Raw genomic sequence first — 21,810 nt, forward strand, 5'->3', positions numbered from 1 at the left:
GGTCAAAAGCAGTAGTTAATAAACAGCACATTTATAAAACATCAGCAGTGTCAAAACTGTCATAAAAGAACCTGAAATAACTTCTACAGCATTTAAATTAAAATATAAATTTATTCATAGGTCAAAGTACATGTAGAGTAAAATATAGTAAGAACAGAGACAAGACTTTAAAAGTTTCTACAAAAAAGTATAAGGTTAATAACTTCTGAGTTATTCTTTGAAATATATTTGTCATTCTTCCCATTGCAAAAGGGTTTTGTAAAACTAGTTACATTTATAAAATACCTAATAAGTAATTAATATCATCCTAAATCAAATTCCGGTTTACTGTCTAGTTGGGTAAATAATATAAGATCTGGACACAGACATGTGAAAGCATTAAATTTTTGACAAGGTTAGGCACTACTGTGTTTCAGTATCAGGCAAAATATTAATGTCATTCATAAAATATTGATTTAAAAGTATTTATCTGTAGCCAGTTAGAACATTGTGAACAGAAAGAATGCAGTACAAAACATATTTTCTCTCTTTACATGATTGTAATTATATAGGCCAAGTATAGTATTTTTCTTAGTTCAAATGGATTAGTAAAGGAATAACTGAACCATCAATAAGACACAAGAGAAAAGAAATCCTCAAGCAAAAAAAAAACATGAAAAAATCCTGCTCTGATGGGAAATAAAATTGTTTCAGACATACTTTCTTATCTTGATAGCTTGGCATGAAATTTTGAAGTGTTACTTCAGCTTTAAAAATCACAATTACAGCATATTAATACTTCATTTATTTAATAGTATTGAGCCAGTTCCCTAGTCTTTACTGAAGTATGAAAATTATCAGTGCATTGCAATTACAGGGATGACTTGAAAAAGTCTTAGATCATTTAGTCTGTGACCTTCACAACGAGAAAATCCTTCTCAATTCAGTGAATTCAACCAATAATAAAAAAATTCAGCCGAAATCAGTCTACTGAGTCAAAAGACATTTCATTTTACCCCAATAATAGTTATTAAGAAGTTAATCAAGTTTCAAATTAGAAAAAATAGAAATATCAGTTAACATTGGAGATGGCACTATATTCTGTTCTGCTGAGTATAGCAGATATTGGATAGCTGCTGTAAGGGCTGTTGCCCATAAAGTTATTTAGTTGAGTATTGAATAAGATATTTAGCTTTCTTTAATTTAAGTAAGATTCAGATGTTTAAATATGCTTCCAGATCTACACATATGTGGAAATAAGAAAGTATGTGTATACACATTTATATACACACATGAATACATGTGTGCATACATGTATGTATACAATCCAAGTAAATGATTACATTTGGTCAGGGGAGTACTTCTAGAATTCTCCGACTGCACTGAACAAGGGCTTCCTTCAGGTCCCATCATTTAGGCACTAAGAACTCTTTGAGACATGTTGGGATTCTCATACTTCATCTTCCATTAAAGATAATAATTAAAAGCCAGACTTTCTGAATAATCCAGAATGTGGGATGCTAATATCTTTTGCTGTTTTGGCTATAAGAGGTAAGACAGTGATTGCTGAATGCTTTTAAGCCTGTGCTTAATTGTGGAAGCTGCACAATTAAAAAAAAATGGCTGTGAAGCTTTCTAGGTGTTATTCACACTGTCTTCCACTGTATAGATTGGTACCTATGTTATCTTTAACGGAGTTAGATGGAGTGAATGGATTACCTTTTCCTTTAAGGTATTAGGATTGAGTAAATTAACTCACCATGTCTGCTTCGTCTGAAGAACCCTCACATGCCCAAATAATTGCATACCTTACTTTGTTACATTCATTATCTATGTGGAATTTGTTGTTCATTACAAAATTTAAAGAAGAAAAGAACTATGCGGTAAAGACAAAATGTTTCTTATTACAAAAACTGAATGGCAGACCTTAATGGCAAATGAGAGTTATGCTAGCTATATACCAGTCAATAGTCAACTAGTTCAAAAATCTTGTCTGGTTGGATGATGGATGAAGAGAAAAGCATGGTGGGGCGTACACACTAAAAGATATAGATGCGCAGTACACATGCAAAATAGGAACTTGGCCTAAGCATCTTGGAGCCTGACCATAGCATATCAAGAGAAAACAAGCTCATCAAGATCCCACCCTGCAGTGTTAGTAACGTCTCTAGCATCTGCCGTGTTTCCTAACAATAATGGGTTCTAAAGAGCAATATATCCCACTGCATGTGTCTCTGCCTTGGACTGTAGGAAATATGTTGGATTTACTGTGAAGCTTTGTGATTTTTCATTGTCCTCTTCGAAGAGTCAAATATATTTACCTAAATTGTATTTTTTCTAGACCCTTTTAAGGCTAGCCTAGCCACATAAAAGGAGGTAAGCCTCTGCCAGGAGTCCAATTTTACAGGCTCGATGTAAAATACCAAGTTAAATCTTGCTTGAAAAAGAGAGAATATGATGCATATTGAACTGAATTGCACATTCACTGAGCTGCATGGGACCCCCACGTAGGAAATATGAATTTGTGTGCAAAAGTACGAAAGATCAGACCAGGGCACTGAATTAGTAATAAGCCTTAATGATTCTGCTAAGACAAAATGCCACAGATAGTTTATTATATGATGCATGAAAGGCAAAGAAGCAGAACTCCTGGAGGAGGTTGCAATCAGCTACGCAATCAAGTTTTGTAGGTGGTTATATGAATGTAATACATTGCTAATTCTCTTGTGTCAAACACTGAACCGCTATTAAGGACTTTGTGGAATTATTAACCAATGCCTCTCCAAGGTCTGTACATAGTGAATACATTCCTGTGAGTGACTAACTACAAGACAATTTTGAGACCCTTTCTTGTGCACACATTTATTTGGTTTTAATTTTGCTATTTTCTTGAAAAATAAGGTTCAGCAACACAAATTTTCTGGTGTTCACTTTGTAATAATGCATAATAGTCATAAGGGACATATTAAACTAAAGCAATGGCTATTTACCACAGGCACAATATTGATCTAAATAACACAAGTGTCATTCCAGCTTTGTTTCATTAAATGACCTGAAACCAAAACATTCCCCTGCACATATGCCAATGTCTGTATTGGCCAGCTCTCTGTGTTTCCCATTCAAAATGAAAAACAGAATAGCTGGAAAAGTACTGCTAAGACAATCCTCCGATTTATGGAAATCCATTACTAAATGAATGCAACTACTGCAAAACTGGTGGAACTGAATGAATGTAACTGAATATAAATAAATATAACTGGGCTTTTTTGTTTTTAAATAAAGCTAGATGTTATTGGAGCTTCTCCACCTAACAAATGAAATTGAAATGTAACAAATGAATTTGCATATGTGAAGGGACAAAATAGTAAATATGTATTAAAAAAAAAACCCCAAAACCAGCGTTTGTATGCTCTATTTCTATGAATGCTTAAGTAGAATTAATAGAATGGGGAAGCCATTCTAAATTCTATCTGACCTGCTACAATCAAGCAACAGACAAAGTCTGACATTGCCAATTGATAACAAATAATTTCATAAAGGACACAACCACAAAATCCTATTTTTATGTTGGACAATCTTTCAATAAAAATATGAAAAAGGAATACATTCAAATATCAGTGACTAAGATAAAGAGAAAAAATGAATGAACCATAATGGAGAAAGGTGAGGCTTTCCAAACAACTCCAATGATAAAGATGTTGGATTGGATTAAGAGTATCTAAGTTTAGGGTTTTGCTCCTATAAAAGAAATATATCTGGTAGAGTTAAGGCATCTTGCCCTTAGTATTTGTATTGTATTTTCTGCTTAAAAATATCACCAGTCATAATTTTGACGTCTTTCTTGAGATTATAAATTGTGAATCATGTCCTCAAGGGTGTCTGGGCATTTGTCTGCTTCCCTTGGTACCGAATTTATGAAACAAGAGTTGGCCATTAGCCCTAGGACAGACTTGCTTCTTGGGTACTTGAAGCCCATCCCTATTCTTCATTTTTCACCTTTGCCTAATTTAAATGGCTTAGTGGTTTCTAATAATCCTTTCTTTTCCAGTGTCCACTTAGACAACATTTGATAGAAAACCTGGTCTCGTGACTCAACACAAAGATGTCCAGTACGTGGCAATTATTTCATGATTAAGTGTGCAAATATTGCAATTTTACTGGCTGTAGGCACCCAGGCGCTGGCAGCAGGGGCTGCAGGGCGACCTCTGTGACGGTAACTGGTAAGTGATCTTGCTGTCTTTATCTCAATTCATAAGCAATCTCATCCTATTCTCCCCCTGTCTGATGAAGGAGAGTGAGTGAGCAGCTAGGCTGGCATTTGACTGTTATCCAAGGCTAACCCACTATAGTAACGCATAATTAACTCCCAGCTCACAGCATCCCTTTTCTCCTTCCCTCATTGTACAGCGTGGAGACTGTAAAACACAGGCAGAGACTATAAAAACAATTGTAAATAGAAATACCAATACTACTACTAATAAAAAATACATTGCTGATTCTCTGTTGAAAGAATCAGATAGCAGTCAGATAGATATTGATGGGGAACAATATTATCCTGCAGCATTTCTCGTTGCTCTTTTACTTTTCTTCAGAGAAAACAGACACTTATAAAACTTTTTTTCTCAAATAAAAGATTATTTGAAAAGGCACTTAAAATAGTTTTAAAAGTTAAGATTATCCAATTCTTCGCTTTCATCATCTATCATAGAACAATAATAGTGTGTGACATTTGATATAAACAACAGCAGCAGGTGGAAATATCAAGTTCACTAAAGCAAAGGTTTGAGGATGTGGCAATCAATAAAAGGCAGAACTCCCTTCTCCTTGATTCTGCAAGATGTTGCCATGTGAATCAACTGTTTCACAGTGCGTGCCAAAGTCATTATATTTGATGCTTAACTCAATGTACTGCTGTGATATTCTACTATTTAAAGACAATCTGCAGATTATATTAAAAACTGATTTTTTTTCCTTTTGTAGCACAGATTTATTGATATCTGTTAAAGAGAAGAAAAGTAAAGGGCCAGTCTTTTTCCCATGAAAGCTATAGTTACATAAAAAGAATGTTGACAATGTCCAACACACAAGTAAAAATTCAGGAATATTTTTTCGTAATGTAATATTTATGGCCATACAATAATAAAATCTAGACAATTTTCAGTTATGGTTCTGTCACACAATTATTTGGAATAACCTAAATCTGTATGATACAGTGAGTGTCTTTTAGGTATATATTCCAGAGGAAAGTGTGCAAACTTAATTTCATTTTTACTTACAGTTTCCCCATTAGAATAAAATCGGCTCTGAAATTAAATTACATGAAACAAGTTAGTGTCAAGGTTCAGTGTTCTTTGGGGAATGCATGCTTCATATATTAGAGACTTGTTAATAGAAAGCTAATAAATAGCTACTGTTATCTTCGAGGCAACTACATTTTAAGTTACTGAAAAGATTAGTATTTATAGGATTGAAACTGTCAACTAGGTTTTGAGCTTTTTTTTCTTCTTGATTTTAAAAATGAAGAAATGAAGACATAACCTTGTAACAGTAAGTGATGATTTTTAAAAGTTTCTGGGAAATACAAGATTTTTTTTGGTACTTTTGGATTCTTGGTCCTTCTAACTTACACTATACAAGGGTACTTTAGCTTTAGCATTATCTCCTGTAAACTATAGAATACCAGTCTTACATAGTATATATTACATACTAATTACATGTTACTTATGTCAGCCCCCGAAGAACAATTCAAATAAATCATCCCAACTTCTGACCTCAATCCTTTCTGATTTTTTTTAAACTTCTAAGTTAATGTAAGTCTCCACTTCATATTTAATGTTTTAACACCCACATCTGTTGCTGATGTGAGAGAGTTCATTCACTCTTTCTCTTCCAGTCTAGTCTCCACTTCATATTTAATGTTTTAACACCCACATCTGTTGCTGATGTGAGAGTTCATTCACTCTTTCTCTGCCAGTCTGTGAAACAGAGTTCCTAATCGTAACAAGGCAGAAAAGATGATGCTGTTTTCAGATCAGGAAGAACTACTGACCATGTTTCATCCCATGAAACTCTACAGTCATGGCAAGTCCTACAGTAGCTACCAAAGTACGTTAAAAATTGATAAAGGCATCAAGTTTAAAAAAAAAAAAATACTAAGGCTAACACCCTACCAACTTCCATTACTCTTTAACTATAAGAAAGGTATGAGGATGAAGGAGATGGAATCTCCAAGGCCTCAATACAGATTGTTACTGCTACACAGCACCAATTGCTGATTTGGGAAAATGAAGGAATGTTACTGAAAAGGAAAATTCTCAGATTCCAATCTTTGGTGTCCCATGAAAACAGATAATATTACCCTTTCTATGAACCGATAAACATTCATTTAGAACATGATGAGAGTTTTGGGTACACCCTCTTGTTGTCTCCCTGTCGTTTTTATTCTATCTCTACTTTCCCATCTGAATTTTATCTATTTGTATCCAACTGTTCCTTTGCCAACTGTAATACTTCTGTTCCTTTTCTTTGGCATGACAGGCATTCTTGATAATGATGGTACTCCCTATTCAAACTTTGGACTTTCGGTTAAACTTTCTTCAATATGCATGACCAGAATTGAACACAGTAATCCAAATAGCATAAATATTTCCCCAATGAATTATGTATTCTTCAGTTGCATTTCCTTTTTTCACAGATTTCTTCTACTAGTTTTTCTGTACTAACAAGGTACAGAGCTTTTTTTTCTCTCTTCTACCATTCTCTACCATTAGATTTCTTCAAAAATAAGACTAGTTCATTCACATATTTACTACTAAATATCCCATTTTTGTTGCTTCTTAGGGTCATCCAGATACTTCTGTAGTATAGTTCAACAAGTCCTGTATGATAATGTTCCCTTTGGTGTCACTTTGAATGGTCTGATAATCTAACTAGCATACTCCTGCTGTTACGCTCTTTTATACCAAGGCTCATCTTTAAAGACTTTGTGATGTCCTAGTTGTCATATACAGTTCTTTTCTTCTTAAATTCCCTGTACTATTCATCTTTTTTCCATCTTAACTATTTCCTGTGTAACACCAGATAAGCTGCTTCACTGAAATTCTGGTAGAATAAATCTACTGTGTGTATTTCTTTTACCTAGAAACCCTCCTATCCCTTTTATTAGTTATAGTATTGGTTATAGTATTAGTTCCTTAGTTTCAGGAAGCCATTTAAGAAAAGGAATATTGTTTGTGTTCCCGATTGAAGGACAGCAACTACCATATCCTTTTACTGTAGGAAATCTGAGAGTAGCAAGCAGGTGACGTTCATGCTTGGAGAGGAAGATGTTCTGTTAATCCTTCATGGGTGAAACAATACTATGACCTCAAAATGTAATAATGCAACCTTATTATACAACAGAACCCTGTCAACTGGACGAAGATATTTGTTCAGATATTTATTTTTCTGAATTTCTGAAAAATTCAGCTGGATTTTATAACTTCACTAATTAAAAATTTTTTCAGACTGGATTATGATGCACATGTTGACACAATCCTTAGGAAAGATTTTGATATAATATAGCATTTTCAGTTAAAAATGTATTACAGTGAAATAACATTAATTTCCATGTGCCCTGTTTTGCCAAATTGTTTGAGCAGCAAAAGAATTGATAACTGACTTACACAGACAGTACAAATGAGCTTCAAAACAAAGGTAAGCATAAAAAGGTTTAATAAATTAATACCTAATAAGAAGTTACTTACCAGTCTATTATCTCAGAGCCTAAGGAGAGCAGAATCATAAAATTTTATGCTAAAATATATCATTTTTTTCTGCTTAAAATGTCTTTAACTGCAAAACCAAAGGAGCATACCATAGAGGTATGGAAGATCACAAATGGAATAGTTTCCAGAATTAAAACACAAAAGAAGAGACTGCATTTTTTCAAGTATTTAAGAAGCTCATATTTGAGTTCTTCAGCATACAGTATCCCTTTTATGTGAAATACCCAACGCAGTGTGGGAGATAAACACATAGGGTAGTTTCTAACTCTCAAACTTCAAATTAGCCTAACCCGGCTGCATTTTACTTATTTACTTCTTTAATTCACTGCAGAAGAAAAGAAACATAGGAATAGCCAGGAAGATTCCTTAGAACCTCCATAATAAAATTGTTTCTCCTTTGTTAAATGTTAAAGACAACATCTTGTTTCTCATTGAGACATCCATTTCCAATATCCCTAGAATTTCTTTAAAAAAAATACCCACAAATAAAAGTTTGCCTATTTCAAAGCAAAAAGCTCAGATGAGGAATGCAGCATATGTCAGTTGTGTGGAACAGCAGTGTAGTAAGAATAGCACCAGAGAGTTGGAAGGTTTGGTCCTTACATGTTTTCAAGTTTCAGTTCTTGGCATATGGGATGTTTTTTAAAGATGGCTATTCAGATTAAAAAAAAAAAAATAATTTAAACCAGTAGTATATTTGCTTCAGTGAAACTACTGCTTTTCTGTTTCCAGTGGCACCCATTCCACCTTTCTGAGACACAGATAACATCTCTTTTCATTTAAAGGTATTCTACGTAAGTAATACACAAATTCAGTTGAGCATTTATTAACTGAGAGGCATTAAATACATGCTCAGCTGTGCAAAAGAAACATACCCAAAATACATATACATAATCATATGCAGCTCTTCATAATTTTAGATCTATAATTGCAGGGTTATTTGTCTAGATCTTGCCTCTGCTAGTTTGCTGCATGGCTCATACACTATCGAAACTAAATTATTTTAGAGTAACAGGGTTATTAAAGCAGCTTTGTCCGTTTGATCTGCTCTGGAACAGTGGCATTTCAATGCCACTGTGACGTAGTAAAAATAAGCAATGACAATTAAGTTTCAGTGTTTTGCAGATGATTTCACAACGTAAAACTAACTCCTAATGTCATGGATGAGAAGTAGATCATCCTACTGTATGATACCATTATTTAAATAACGAAATATTAATAATGAATTTGTCCAATAAAGGCTATTTTATAGACTTAATCTGCAAATAGGGCACAACTGCAATATTAAAAACTCATAAAATTAGTTAACACTTGTAAAGCCTGTGCTTTTAATTAATTTGAAATTCAATTTTAAAAATATATATTTACATATTGTCATAGTTTTGGGATTATGGGTATTCCGTCAGGCCTCCTGTTACTGCTACAGAAAGGTACACAGTCTCTTATAGGTCTTGTAACATTGTTGTTTGTGGGCTAAATTAGGCTCCTTGTTTGACTTTTATGTTAGGTGACTGAATATAAAAAGAGTCTGGCAATCCCAGAAATCAATTCAGCCTACTTATCTCAAACCTGTGTCTTAGATGTGATAAGCACAACCTAATATAAAGGATTTTTGAGAGTTTATCTAACTGTATAATCAAAACTGAATGATTTGCAACTGGAAGAAATGAGGTGGGCAAAATTCAGTGGATTGTTGAATTATGCAATAGCATAGTCTACCATGAAACCCAGTAGGCTTAATAAGTCTTTTTTCCCCTATATACTTTTTATCCTAAATTTTATCAACTATTTTTTTTAATGTCTTCAACATTTACTCTCTCATTCCATCCCACATATGCAGCTGCTTCTCATCCTTTCTTCCTTGTTGTTCAGTAGCAATGGAGTATGAGGAAAGTATTATTCCAGAAATTTGCCTTACTCCATTGCTCCCACCATTCCCAAGGGATTCTTTACTGACTGCCCTTTACTGACTGCCCCGTTCAGTTGTCTGCATTGGGATTCATCTTCCCCACTTAAGATATCAAAACCACAGAAGTCAGAATCTGAGACAGAGTGTATAGTAGAGAAAAATAGGCACTTACAGATCACAATTCATGCTGTCCTAACATAAATGTCTAAAACAAGACAGACGATATCCTAAAAGTGCATATTTCTTCCATTGAACATAAGGCGAGCTTAGGATGATTGGTTCAGTTGTAGGTGTCTGTACAAAATTATCTGAAATTAGGTGTGATTAATTCCTCCCCTACCTCTGAATTATTACACTTCACACTATATTCTATTTAGCCACATAGCTAAAAGAAAGTACTTTAAAAGTGATAAGCAACAAGTAATACATATCACATTACTGTAAAATGAGTTTTTAATAAGTGCAACATTAAAATTTTAATAAGTGAAAGTTATAAAAGAGAAACTTAGAACCTGAACACAATTAAAATTACAAGTTTAATGCAGTCTGACTCGTTTGACAATAATGAAATTTCTGTTTACTTCTTGTGTGAATGCAGTTGCCTTCAGACAAAGGTTTCATGGGTCAATTTTGGGCTGAAGCAAGGTATTAAATGCATATACAACAAATCTTATCACTGAGTGCATGACTATATTAGAATTATAAACTCAGTTGGTTAACTAGAACTGACATATACAACATACAAAAATCAGATGAGTCAACTGACAATTTGTCTCAGATTGGTTTATACCATACACACTGACATTTCAGGTCTATATTCTTAAGCATTTGATATAAATATTAAACAAAAATAATATAGAAAATATATGTAAATTACTTATTTCAAATAAATGTAAGGGCCATGAGATACAGGAGGGTATGCCCAATTGTGTCTACATTTATTTTAAAAGAAACCCTCTATTACAATATGCTAAAAGTCATTTACCCCTGTGTGTCAATTATTCATCCCTCTAAAAAATGTGTTTCAACCATATAAGAATACCCTACTCACTTGCCATTTAATGCTGCTACTCCAACAGTGCTTCTGGCAATTGACATACTTGCCACAAATGTCCACTGCTGACTTTGAGGGTCCCACCTCTCAACTGTATTCAAATAACTCCAACCATCATGTCCTCCCACTGCATAAATAGGCCCTTCAAGCACTGTAACTCCTAAAATGGAGGAGAGAGTGAGAGAAGAAAAAAAGTATGCTTTATCAATAGTTAAAAAAAAAAAAAAAAAGTGTTTCAAAACACAGCTAGCAAATTAACTGGCATATTCAAAGCGAAAATGGAAACACCAATTTGAGATTTGATTAATTAAGGATTAACAAACAGGAATAAAATTAATGCCACTCCACACGGCTTTATGAAAAAATAGGTCTTGTCAAACAAACCTAACTTCATTCCTTCAGAAGACGGTTTGCTTCATAGAATAACCTGTCAGTGATATGATAGTCTTAGAATTCTGTATCCTGTTTAACTTAGTATCTCATAACATTCTGATCATGAATTAGCTCTTTAGAATATCAGTAAAGCACATGATAAATAAATTATGGACTGGGTACCTGTTAGGTCTCAAATTATTGTCAACCTAAGCGTGATTTCATGGGATGGAATTGCAATGACAGGTTTCCATAGGGAAGGGAATGAAGTTTGATGTTTTAATCATTTTTGTCAATTATGTAGAAGAAAATACAGAATTTCTCACTAGTGGGAAGCTTGGAGGACAGGAACAGAGTCACAAAAACATATTAAAAGGCTTGAGAAAGTAACTTACAGTGAGAAACTTAAGCTGCTTCATCAATTCACCTTGTCAAAAAAAAAAAGAAATTAAAAGAGAATGGGTACCTTCACAGGAAAATAATGTTGGATATATAAGGACTGTTTTATCTAGTGAAGTAAAAGTAAAACAAAATGTAAAGCATGGAAGTTGAAGTAGGAAAAAAATAAATAAGAAATAAAGTTTTAACTATGGTGGGTTTTAATCACTCATTCAAAGGAACCGATGAATTCTCTCTCACAGTAACTTCAGTTAAGCTTAGAAGGCTCTGGAAGACAAGCTATAGCTAAGTACCATTTGTTACAATACAGTGAGCTCAGTAATTCCATTCTATGAATCCATGATCCCAAATGAGCTCCAATCCTACTCTTAAGTCAGTGTCTTTTTTTCCACTCCATTTCACATGAATTGAACCCATCAAAAAGTCAGAAAACAGTAGATCATTAAAATTTCAGAAAATGGGTTTATTTTTTCTTGCAGAAAAGTCTTTCATTTAAAACAATGTAAAGTTTCCACTTCCTGTGTAGAACTGTGTTTTGTTCTATTTCAGAAAAATCATTAATTCAAAGTTTAATTTGAGATTTAAAAACTGTATTTATCAATGAGTTTCAATAAGTCTCATCTCAGTGTTCACAGAATGTTCCTGCACTTTTGGTGTTGGTTTAGTTTTTTATTGGTGGGTTTTTTTACAACTTAAAAAAAAAAGAATTTAAAAACCCTACTAACCCTTATTCAAATTTTCCTTCTTATAAAGTCTGAGCCTCATCTTTTTCTGTAGAACTTTCTGTGAACTCATTTTCCAGTCTCTTCTGGTATGAAGACTCTTGCTTATAAATGCTTTTTGTTCAAGCACATGTTTCAGCTATAATTTTTCTAGAATATTAAAGTGGATATTAAATTGAACTCATGATTTGTATAGCTCAATATCTTATCTCAGAACACAACCAGTAGCAAACATGTGGGAAGATGTGTCAGTGTTCACACAGAAAATCAGGAGATAATATGCTATAGTTGTAGGGGAGGGATTGTTTGTTTAGTGGCTTTTTGTTGTTTTTTTTCCTCCTAATATCTGATAGCTATAAGTATTCTTAAATCCTGAACAAACAGGTTTACATTGTCAAAAAATTGTTTCTTATAATTTGTTACTGTACTCTAGCTTTTCATGTATATACTCTTCACTTAATGCAACATTAAATAGAAAATCAAATTCTTGTTGTGATAAAAAATTAATCGTATTCAAAGAAAGTTTAGGTGTGTGCATATTTCTATGCACATACATGCATAAATAATAATTGTCTAGATAAACACATGAACCCTCTCTCACCTTCACACATAAGTAGAATTGCATTATTATGCAGTGAATTTCATAGTGAAACTATGATGCATGTCAAAACACATCTCATTAGTTTTGAAATTTCCATCTTTTGCTTCCCTGAATAGCTTATTTGATCCTCCATTAGGACATAAAGAATTTCCCTCAATTTACTTTTTTTATCTCATTCATTATTTCATACTTTTTGCCATGTCCTTTCATATTTGAGTTTTATTCTCATCTTTTTTCCTGCTGTAAATTAAGCCATCCTAATTATTTCCCATCACTTTTTGTAGAAAATTTGTTTTCCTCTTAATCAAAATACTGTTCTTCCTGCATTTTCATGGATTTTTATCCTTTTTTTTTTAAATGGCAATGAAAACTGATAAGCTCATTGCATTAATGTAATGGATTTTCTCTCCGCATTTCCTGTTGTACTCTTTAACCTGGCTTTGTACAGAAAATAGTCTTCACTGATTCTTTACAGTGAGAACTTCATTAGGTTTATACAATACATGTAGAACCCTGAGAGATGCACATTCCTTCAGATTTTTTTTACCCAGTGTCTTTTACTTTGCATTTACTGCTTGCTGCTTTGCTGAGAATCCAACTGGCTTTTAAAGTTCATCAGAGTGTTCTCTGAACTCGTCTGATCTTACTGAATAACTTCTAAATATTTTGCTATCATAATGTTCAATTTCATTTCCACATAAATTAATCTTACATTGACACAGGGAAATGTTACAGTTCAAAAACTGACAAAATAAAAATGTTGATTTGGTGTGAGATTCATGTCATGCTCCTCTGCCAAAAGGTGTGAATTTAGTTACAGCTGGAGCAACGACAAAATCGGGAACTTTACTTTGCTTGGACAACTTTAAGGAACTCAATAAAAGATAGCATGGTTGACTTTGCCACTTTGCATTGCTTCTGTAATAGGAAAATTTACTGGCAAAACTGTAGGAAAGTTATTCTTTCCATACAAGACAAAAACAGAAGAGCTTCTGTACAAAAACAATCTTACCTGCTGCTGACTATAGCACATACTAACTTGCTATGGGCTTACATATTTAAAATCTCTTCATACAGAATACCAAAGGCAATGGCATTCGTACATTTGTTCCTTAAGAGCTGGTCCAGTTCCGGACCACTGTTTAAAAATACTAGTCATATACATAGTGCAATATTGAATTTCATTCTGTTTACATTATTGTTTTGGACTACATAAATTGACTATATTACTGTTCAAAGTCCAGTTCTCTGATAAGCAAATTAAAAACCCAAACAAGGTGCTGCATTCCATGAAAGTAGTATTACGTCTATTTTAAGTATTTTTTCTCTTTTTTAAAAATAAAAAAAATTGCTTTGATATTTACAGATATCTGAGAAGCATACATGCAAAGCGGAACAGATTGAGAAACCTGTAGTCACCGCTGGTAGTGAGTTCCTCTAACGGTACATCCATTAGAACTAATGGATATAGATGTTGTACATGTAAAAATTGTAAATAATATGGAGGAACTTCAGAAAGAATTACAAAAGAACCATTAATAATCTGGAAAACCTGCTAGAAATTCCATAAGAGATGTAGGGTTTACCAAGATATTTTTTTCCAAGAAGTAATCCAGTAATAGTGTATAAGTACCTGCATAAAGAAAAGAATGTATGATTAGGAGGCTAACTGTTAGAGGAATAATAAGATCTAATGACTGAAATATGTAACCTTTTAAAATAAGCCTAAAAATAATATTCTGTATTTTAACCGATGGTGGTATGGATTTATTGAAATTATGAATTTAAGAATATCACAGTTTCTGTGTTGCTTGAAGTTTTCATTATATACATGGATACATTTTTAGACAGACATGCTCAAACACCTTGAAATGGCATGTGCTCAAGGAAGAAATGATGGGGAGAAATTCCGTGTTCCTCTTGCAGAGTCTACATGATGACAGCAGCAACTTCAGGTCATAAATCTATGAGTCTATAGAAATTTGCTAAATTTAGGCATGGATATCACAGTCTTTGTCATAAACTCTGTCTCATTCAGTGTTTGTTCTGGTTGGAATCTGTCTTTCCTTCCCAGGTTAACAGCTCTGAAGGCTTGGCTAGACACACCTGTCAAATTGATAATTGCAGGAGGTCTATTGATGACACGTTGAAATGACAGAAATGTAAGATTTACCAAATAGCATATTATGACATAGACAGTGAGCTGCTTTATGGAGCAGACTTTTCTGTGGGAAAGGCAGCTAGGCCTCTATAGTGAATCCAATTACATAGTATGTTCTTTTTCTTTCTCGTTATTTAACAGTAAATCATAGAATCATAGAATAATATAATAGTTTGTGTTGGAAAGGACCTTTAAAGGTCACCTAGTCCAACCCCCCTGCAGTAAGCAGGGACATCTTTAACTAGAGCAGGTTGCTCAGAGACACATCAAGCCTGACCCTGAATGTCTCCAGCGACAGGGCCTCCACCACCTCTCCGGGCAACCTGTTCCAGTGTTTCACCACCCTCATTGTAAAGAATTTCTTCCTAATGTCTAATCCCTCTGATCATTTTTGTATCACTCCTTTGGTCCCGTTACAATAGGTATGTGTCTTTCCTATGCTGTGAAGTCCAGAGCTGGATGTAGTACTCCAGGTGAGGTCTCCTGGGAGTGGAATAGAAGGGCAGAATCATCTCCTTCAACCTGCTGGCCACACTGTTTTTGATGCTGCCCAGGGTACGGTTGGCTTTCTGGGCTGCAAGTACGTATCGGCTCATTTATCTACCAGTACTCCCAAGTCCTTTTCGGCAGGGCTGCTCCCAATTCCTTCATCCCCCAGACTGTATTGATACGGGGGGCTGCCATGAGACAGGTGCAGGACCTTGCATTTGGCCTTGTTGAACCTCATGAGGTTCACATAGGCCCACTTCTCAAGCTTGTCCAGGTCCCTTTGGATGGCATCCTGTCCCTCCAGCGTGTCAACCACAACACTCAGCTTGGTGTCGTGCACAAACTTGCTGAGGGTGCACTTGATCCCACTATCTATGTCACTGATGAAAACATTGAATGGTACTGGTCCCAGTACAGACCCCTGAGGGACACCACTCCTCACCAATCTCCATCTGGACATTGAGCCATTGACCAGCACCCTTTGGATGTGGCCGTCCAACCAATTCCTTATACACCGAACAGTCCACCCATCAAATCCATATCTCTCCAACTTGGAGAGAAGGATGTTGTGGGGGACCATACCAAAGACCCTAGAGAAATCCAGATAAATGATATCTGTAGGTCTTCCCTTGTCCACTGATGTAGTCACTCCACCATAGAAGGCCACTAGGCTGGTCAGGCAGGGCTTGCCCTTGGTGAAGCCATGTTGGCTATCTCGAATCACCTCCCTGTCCTCCATATACCTTAGCATAGCTTCTAGGAGGATCTGTTCTGTGATCTTCCCAGGCACAGAGGTGAGGCTGACAGGGCGGTAGTTCCCAGGATCTTCTTTCCTACCAGTTTAAACATGGGTGCAATGTTTCCCTTTTTCCAGTCACCGGTGACTTCACCTGACTGCCATGACTTTTCAAATATCATGGAGAGTGGCTTGGCAACTACATCACCAGTTCCCTCAGGATTCTGAGATGCACCTCACCAGGTTCCATAGACTTGTGTATGCTCGGGTTCCTCAGGTGGTCATGAACTTGGTCTTCTCTTACAGTGGGAGAAACTTTTCTCCCCCAGTCCCCATCTTGAGGTCCATCCACTCAAGAAGTGTGGGAAAGGAGGTTACCAGTTAAGACTGAGGCAATATCCATTATTTCTCTTCTACTTTTCATTCACTCCAGGTAAGTGTCCTTATCTTCCATCCCTTCTTTACCTATTGTTTAACATAGATTTCATAACTGAGATTTTATTGTGTAGGGACAACAGAAAATCACCTACTGAAATCTCTCCCCTCTGATATATCAGAGACCTTTTGGTGATTTACTCTGTTAAACAGCACTGTCAAATAAGAGCAAACTGGTTCAATACTCATTTTTGGTTCCCCAATCATACCTCTTTCCCAGAAAGCCATGGCAAACGAAATAGTTTCCTATGCAGAAAAAATAGGATGCTATTTCGAGAAGAGTTTGCTCCAGAAAACTTTTATGTATGGATAAGACTATGCCAGATTTGCTCTGTCAGTCCTCCAAAGGTGATTCTGGTAGGATCACTATTCTCATTGCCTCTATAACTTCACATCACCCACCAGAACTTACAGAAGCTATCTTCAATACTACACCATTAAACACCTTTCTACAACTATGTGACATTATTTCACGTTCTTTGGTCTGAGAAAAAAGCCATTTAAAAGTTCATCCAAAACTGGATGAACCAGAGCTTCATGGCTACTCTGAAATGGAGGAGGTGAAATTTTCAGTGTAGTCCTTTCCTGACTAAGTTAATCTTTGGAACCTAGACATCCCACTGTCCAGGTAATGGTCCACAGGTAGTGGACTAATAGCGTAAAACTTAGTGACTCATAGAAGCAGCTCTAATGCTTTATAAAAAGATTGTACTTAAATCCTAGACATCTTCATATGAGTCAAATAAATAAATATGCACCTTGCAGTACTGGTGAATTGAGTAATTACACTTGATTAGACTTTGCAACACTCTGGTAGCAGACAAAATAATGTTTTCAATAAATTTTCCATTAATTTTTAAGATGCTTTTTTTATGAATAGATCCTTTTGGTCATGCAAACTGTGAATAATCACTCTCAAAATAGTGCATTCACAGGAAATTGCCGCATGCAGAGCTGTTGCAGAGTTTGCTGAATGGATGCGGATTTTGGTTATTAATGGGATAGGCATATACAGGTATAATTAGAACTTATGGTAGTAGAATTGAATGTTCAAGAAAAGTGTTATTTCCCTAATATATGTTTTCATTCCTTTAAACAACCAATAATGTGCTTTATGAAGCATGTGTAAAATACATTGCACCAATCACAGTAATAATAATTTAATGAAATAACTTGATTGTTTTAATCAAATCAAATTCATAAAGGCTGTTACTTCTGTGATGCAATGCCAATAAAATCTTTCATTCCCTCTTCACTTCTAAACTGATACTCAATATTTTCTAATAACAATACACAATGATGTATATATAGTGGGAAAAAAAATCACTTAATACATATTTGAGACATCTATGTCTGTGTGACAAAAAAGGCAGCTAAAGAACAAGCCCAAAGTAAAAATCCAAGGCAAATATAAGTAAACAAATTCCCATCAATCATTAACTTGTTTTAGTAGCAAAGTTGGGGTTTTTTTCTTCCTTTTTTCTAGGTATTCATACTATACATTTTCTTTTTGTTTGTGTCTTTTTTTACAATTATTAAAAATAGTATGAAAACATTATTCACACATGTATTGGAAAGTGGAGATATGGAAGGCTAGATTTGTAAAATATAAAAATTTGTATTCTTTGTAAGCCATGCTGTGAAACATTGTTAATTTCTTCAACTACTTTTTATTCAGAGGATTCTATATTGTCTTATAGGACACAACAGTCTCCTTGACTTTCACCCTTTCTTAATGTGAAGTTGATGATGCTGATTCTGTTTTGCTGGTGATTTCTCCAGAAGGGAAGAATGCCCAGAAAGAGACCAGATTTGACATTCACCCTCTTGCCTGGAATTATGGTGACAGGAAGTAGGAGAAAAAACACCTCCAGATTAGGCAGTTACATTTTGAAAGCCTGGACTAACTAGACCAAGTTTCCTTTCTCCTACATGCAGCAGCAGCTTGTTTACTATCAACCACTTTCAGCTTACTTTTCAATACAAGTATGATATGGGAACACTAAGATGATACCAATTTAGTTTTAAAAAGAAAGCGTGTGTTCAAAATGAAAAGACCATTAAAGGCTGCTGTAAGAAAACTGTATTTTCTCTCTAAATCTCTCTGCTTGTTCTGTTACCACCATCATTCTCTCCAGTCCTTTGATTCCACCTATCTTCTATCATCTTTCTCTCACCCATATCAGCTATGGGATTTTTCTACACATTTTTTGAATAATGATACATTGTTTGACAAGATCCAAAATTCATTCTGCGACAATGAAAATGTAGTACTGAAAAAAACCCAACATCTAACCTTTGTTTAAATTGATGAAACAGTTTTGATTGAAAATGATTAAATGAGACCAACAAGCCCCGTAAATTTTACAAAGTCAGCTTCACAGATTTAGTGAGACATATGTTTTGGTTTTGTGTTAAATACTTCATAGTAAGTACACCAAAATGTAAATTATAAATAAATACATTTTAAAAACTGCTAAATGAGATGAGCCTTTTTAATCTAAGTATAGAACTGCTTAAATAAAACCATAACAGTGAAATGAAGCAATGTAGAAATGAAAATCCTGGTATTAGTAATGACATTCATTTAAGAAAACAAATTGGTTCATTGCATCATCAGCAACTGAGTGTAGATTCAATAGCATACTTAGAAATGGAAGTTATTTAAGCACAACTGATAAGCATGAGTTACAACTACTAAGGATTTATAAAATGTGTTAACCAATTGTCTTCATCAAGCAATGGTTGAAGTTATTTAAATACAGTGTTAAAACTAACAAAAAAAAACCCAAACTTGACATTTTTCTGTGTGTGTTGTCATCTGATCTTGCTTCAGGCTTAAAACTGATTGAAACTTGAAAATCAAGGTGTTCAAGGTGTTCCTTAATATGTACTGAAACTAGTTCTCATATTATTTGCTCCATCACCTTCTCAGGGATCATGGTAAGGCTGACTGGCCTGTATCCTCCCAGACCCATCTTCTTGCCCTTTTTGAAGATACAGGTGGCCTTTGCTTTCTTCCAGTCCTCAGGAACCTCTCCTGATCACCATGACCTTTCAAAGATAATTGAGAGCCTCCCAATGATGTCAGCCAGCTCCCTCCACACTCATGGTGCATGCTGTCAGGTTCCATGACTTGTGCATGTCCAGCTTGCTTAAATGTTCCTTAACTTGATCCTTCCCCACTGAGTGCAAGTCTTCCTTGTTCTAGACCTCCCCCATCTCGTTTCATGGAGCTAAGACTTCTGAAGTCATTCTTAAAGACTGAGGCAAAGAAGGCATTGAGTATCTCAGCCTTTTCTGTTGTCTTTCTCACCAAGTCCCCTGCTTCAGTCAGCAGCAAGCCCACATTTTCCCTAGTCTTCCTTTTGCTGTTGAAAGACCCAAGGAAGCCTTTCTTGTTGCCCTTCAAGTCATTCATCAGATTCAACTCAAAATGAGCTTTGTCTTTGCTAACCTGATTGCTACAAGCTCAGACAGAGCATCTGTATTTCTCCTGGGTCACTCGTCCATTTTTCCACCTCTTGCATTCTTTATCTTTTAGAGTTTAATGAGGAGCTCTCAATCCATCCATGCAGGCCTCCTACTGCCTTTCCTTAATCTCCTGTACATCAAGATGGAACTTTTTTGAACTTGAAGGAGGTGATCCTTGAAAAATCTATCAGCTCTTCTGGGTCCCTCTTTTCTCCAGGGCCATATTCCCTGGCGCCACTATTGCAACGCGCACATAATGCCCTCAGTAGTTTCTGGCCCCATTTGTGGAAGCTGCTGGACAAACTGTTGCATCTGTTGGCTACCTCTATTACCTGTGCTCAGACCCAGCTACCTATGAAACCCCACGGTCTGATTCTTGCACAATGTTTTCTAAGAAGCCAAGTTAGAAGAGTTCTAGCAGCGCTTGCACCATATGTTTCAAAAAATTATGAGTAGTTGTGACAAGATAGTACCCCCCCCAAGTAAATAAAGAAATACATGCTTTACATTACAGCAGACTGTGTCATATATGAAGAATTCAAGAGCAGATTGTGTCATATATGAGGAATTAAATATTCAAGCATTACTGGTTCTTATGGTTTGCTCTCAGAGCAAAAGGTGCCAGATTTTTGTATCACGTATATGGATTAAAAGGTAGTTCCAAACGTGTTGCCTTTAGTTTCCCCATCACAGAATCATAGAATCACAGAATGATAGAAACGGAGTGCAGTACATCTCAACTCTGTATCAAAATCTGTATTGAGCAGTCCACAAAAACCATAAATGGCAATACCACAATCGAAATCTAAAGGGATACATTCTACTAAGATCACAAAGCAAAATATTTTCCAGTAAAATTGATGAAACGACTGTTCTCTTTTCTGAATGTTCCAGGTCATTTGTTTTAATAGAAAAAAAATGAAATTCATTTTAAGTTGTCTGTGTTGAAATGTCAGAGTTCCAATCCTATTAGCACACTGTAGATTTCCTTGTCCTTAAAGAGCAAAGGTACTGAACTCTATACACATTTTATTTTTTCTAAATGGTGCAGCCAATTTCTGCATTGTCCCTTGAGATAAGATTTTTCATCTTTTTGTAGTCAAGATACTGAACAGTGTGTTAGAAGATCAGAGTTCATTTTGACTTCATGAAGAAGGTTTTCATGTCCACTGTATCTGTCCTACACTAAAGTGACACCAGAGTAAATAATTTTGTTTTCTGTGTTCTATGCCCGCTAGATAATAAACATCCATCCAGATTTATACTCACAATGTAGATAATGTTTTTATTAAGATATATTATATAGAATGGGCTTTTCCTGTTCCTAAATGAGAAAATAACAATTTCCAGCTGACATTTGAAGACTTATTGTCATTAAGCAAAATGCACACAAGAATAATATTGTCATCTCTTTCGGGACTGTTTGCTAAGAGAAAAGGACAAAAGGTCCTCCTAGCTTTTCTTCCTGCATGTCATCTTCAACAATTTGACAAAACCAGTTTAAGGCACAAAAAAAGAAGAAAAAATCCTCTTGGACCTAATGTTCCACATGATACTAGTGCTCTGTTTTTTGCTGAGAAAAGCAATCATACATCCAGAAAGGGAGGCTTTTATTATAAGAGACTTTTTTTTTTTTTAATTTGTAGAAAATAATAGTTCTGTCATCGAGGGACTAATTGATCCTATCCATCTTTTGATTAATTACTTTCATTT

The 21,810-nt window shown here is 35.1% G+C and overlaps 1 protein-coding gene across 1 annotated transcript in view; it reads right to left on the reverse strand.

The window, feature by feature from the left end:
* The window catches only part of KLHL1 (kelch like family member 1), a 240,794-nt gene that overhangs the window by 13,964 nt on the left and 205,020 nt on the right, over positions 1–21,810 (reverse strand). Inside the window, exon 8 of the mRNA XM_063335376.1 lies at positions 10,706–10,868. Within this exon, the coding sequence (XP_063191446.1) occupies positions 10,706–10,868 (163 nt within the window). The remainder of the gene's footprint in view (positions 1–10,705; positions 10,869–21,810) is intronic.

The sequence above is a fragment of the Chroicocephalus ridibundus genome, chromosome 1 (assembly GCF_963924245.1).
Source record: "Chroicocephalus ridibundus chromosome 1, bChrRid1.1, whole genome shotgun sequence".
NCBI classification, from domain to species: Eukaryota; Metazoa; Chordata; class Aves; order Charadriiformes; family Laridae; genus Chroicocephalus; species Chroicocephalus ridibundus.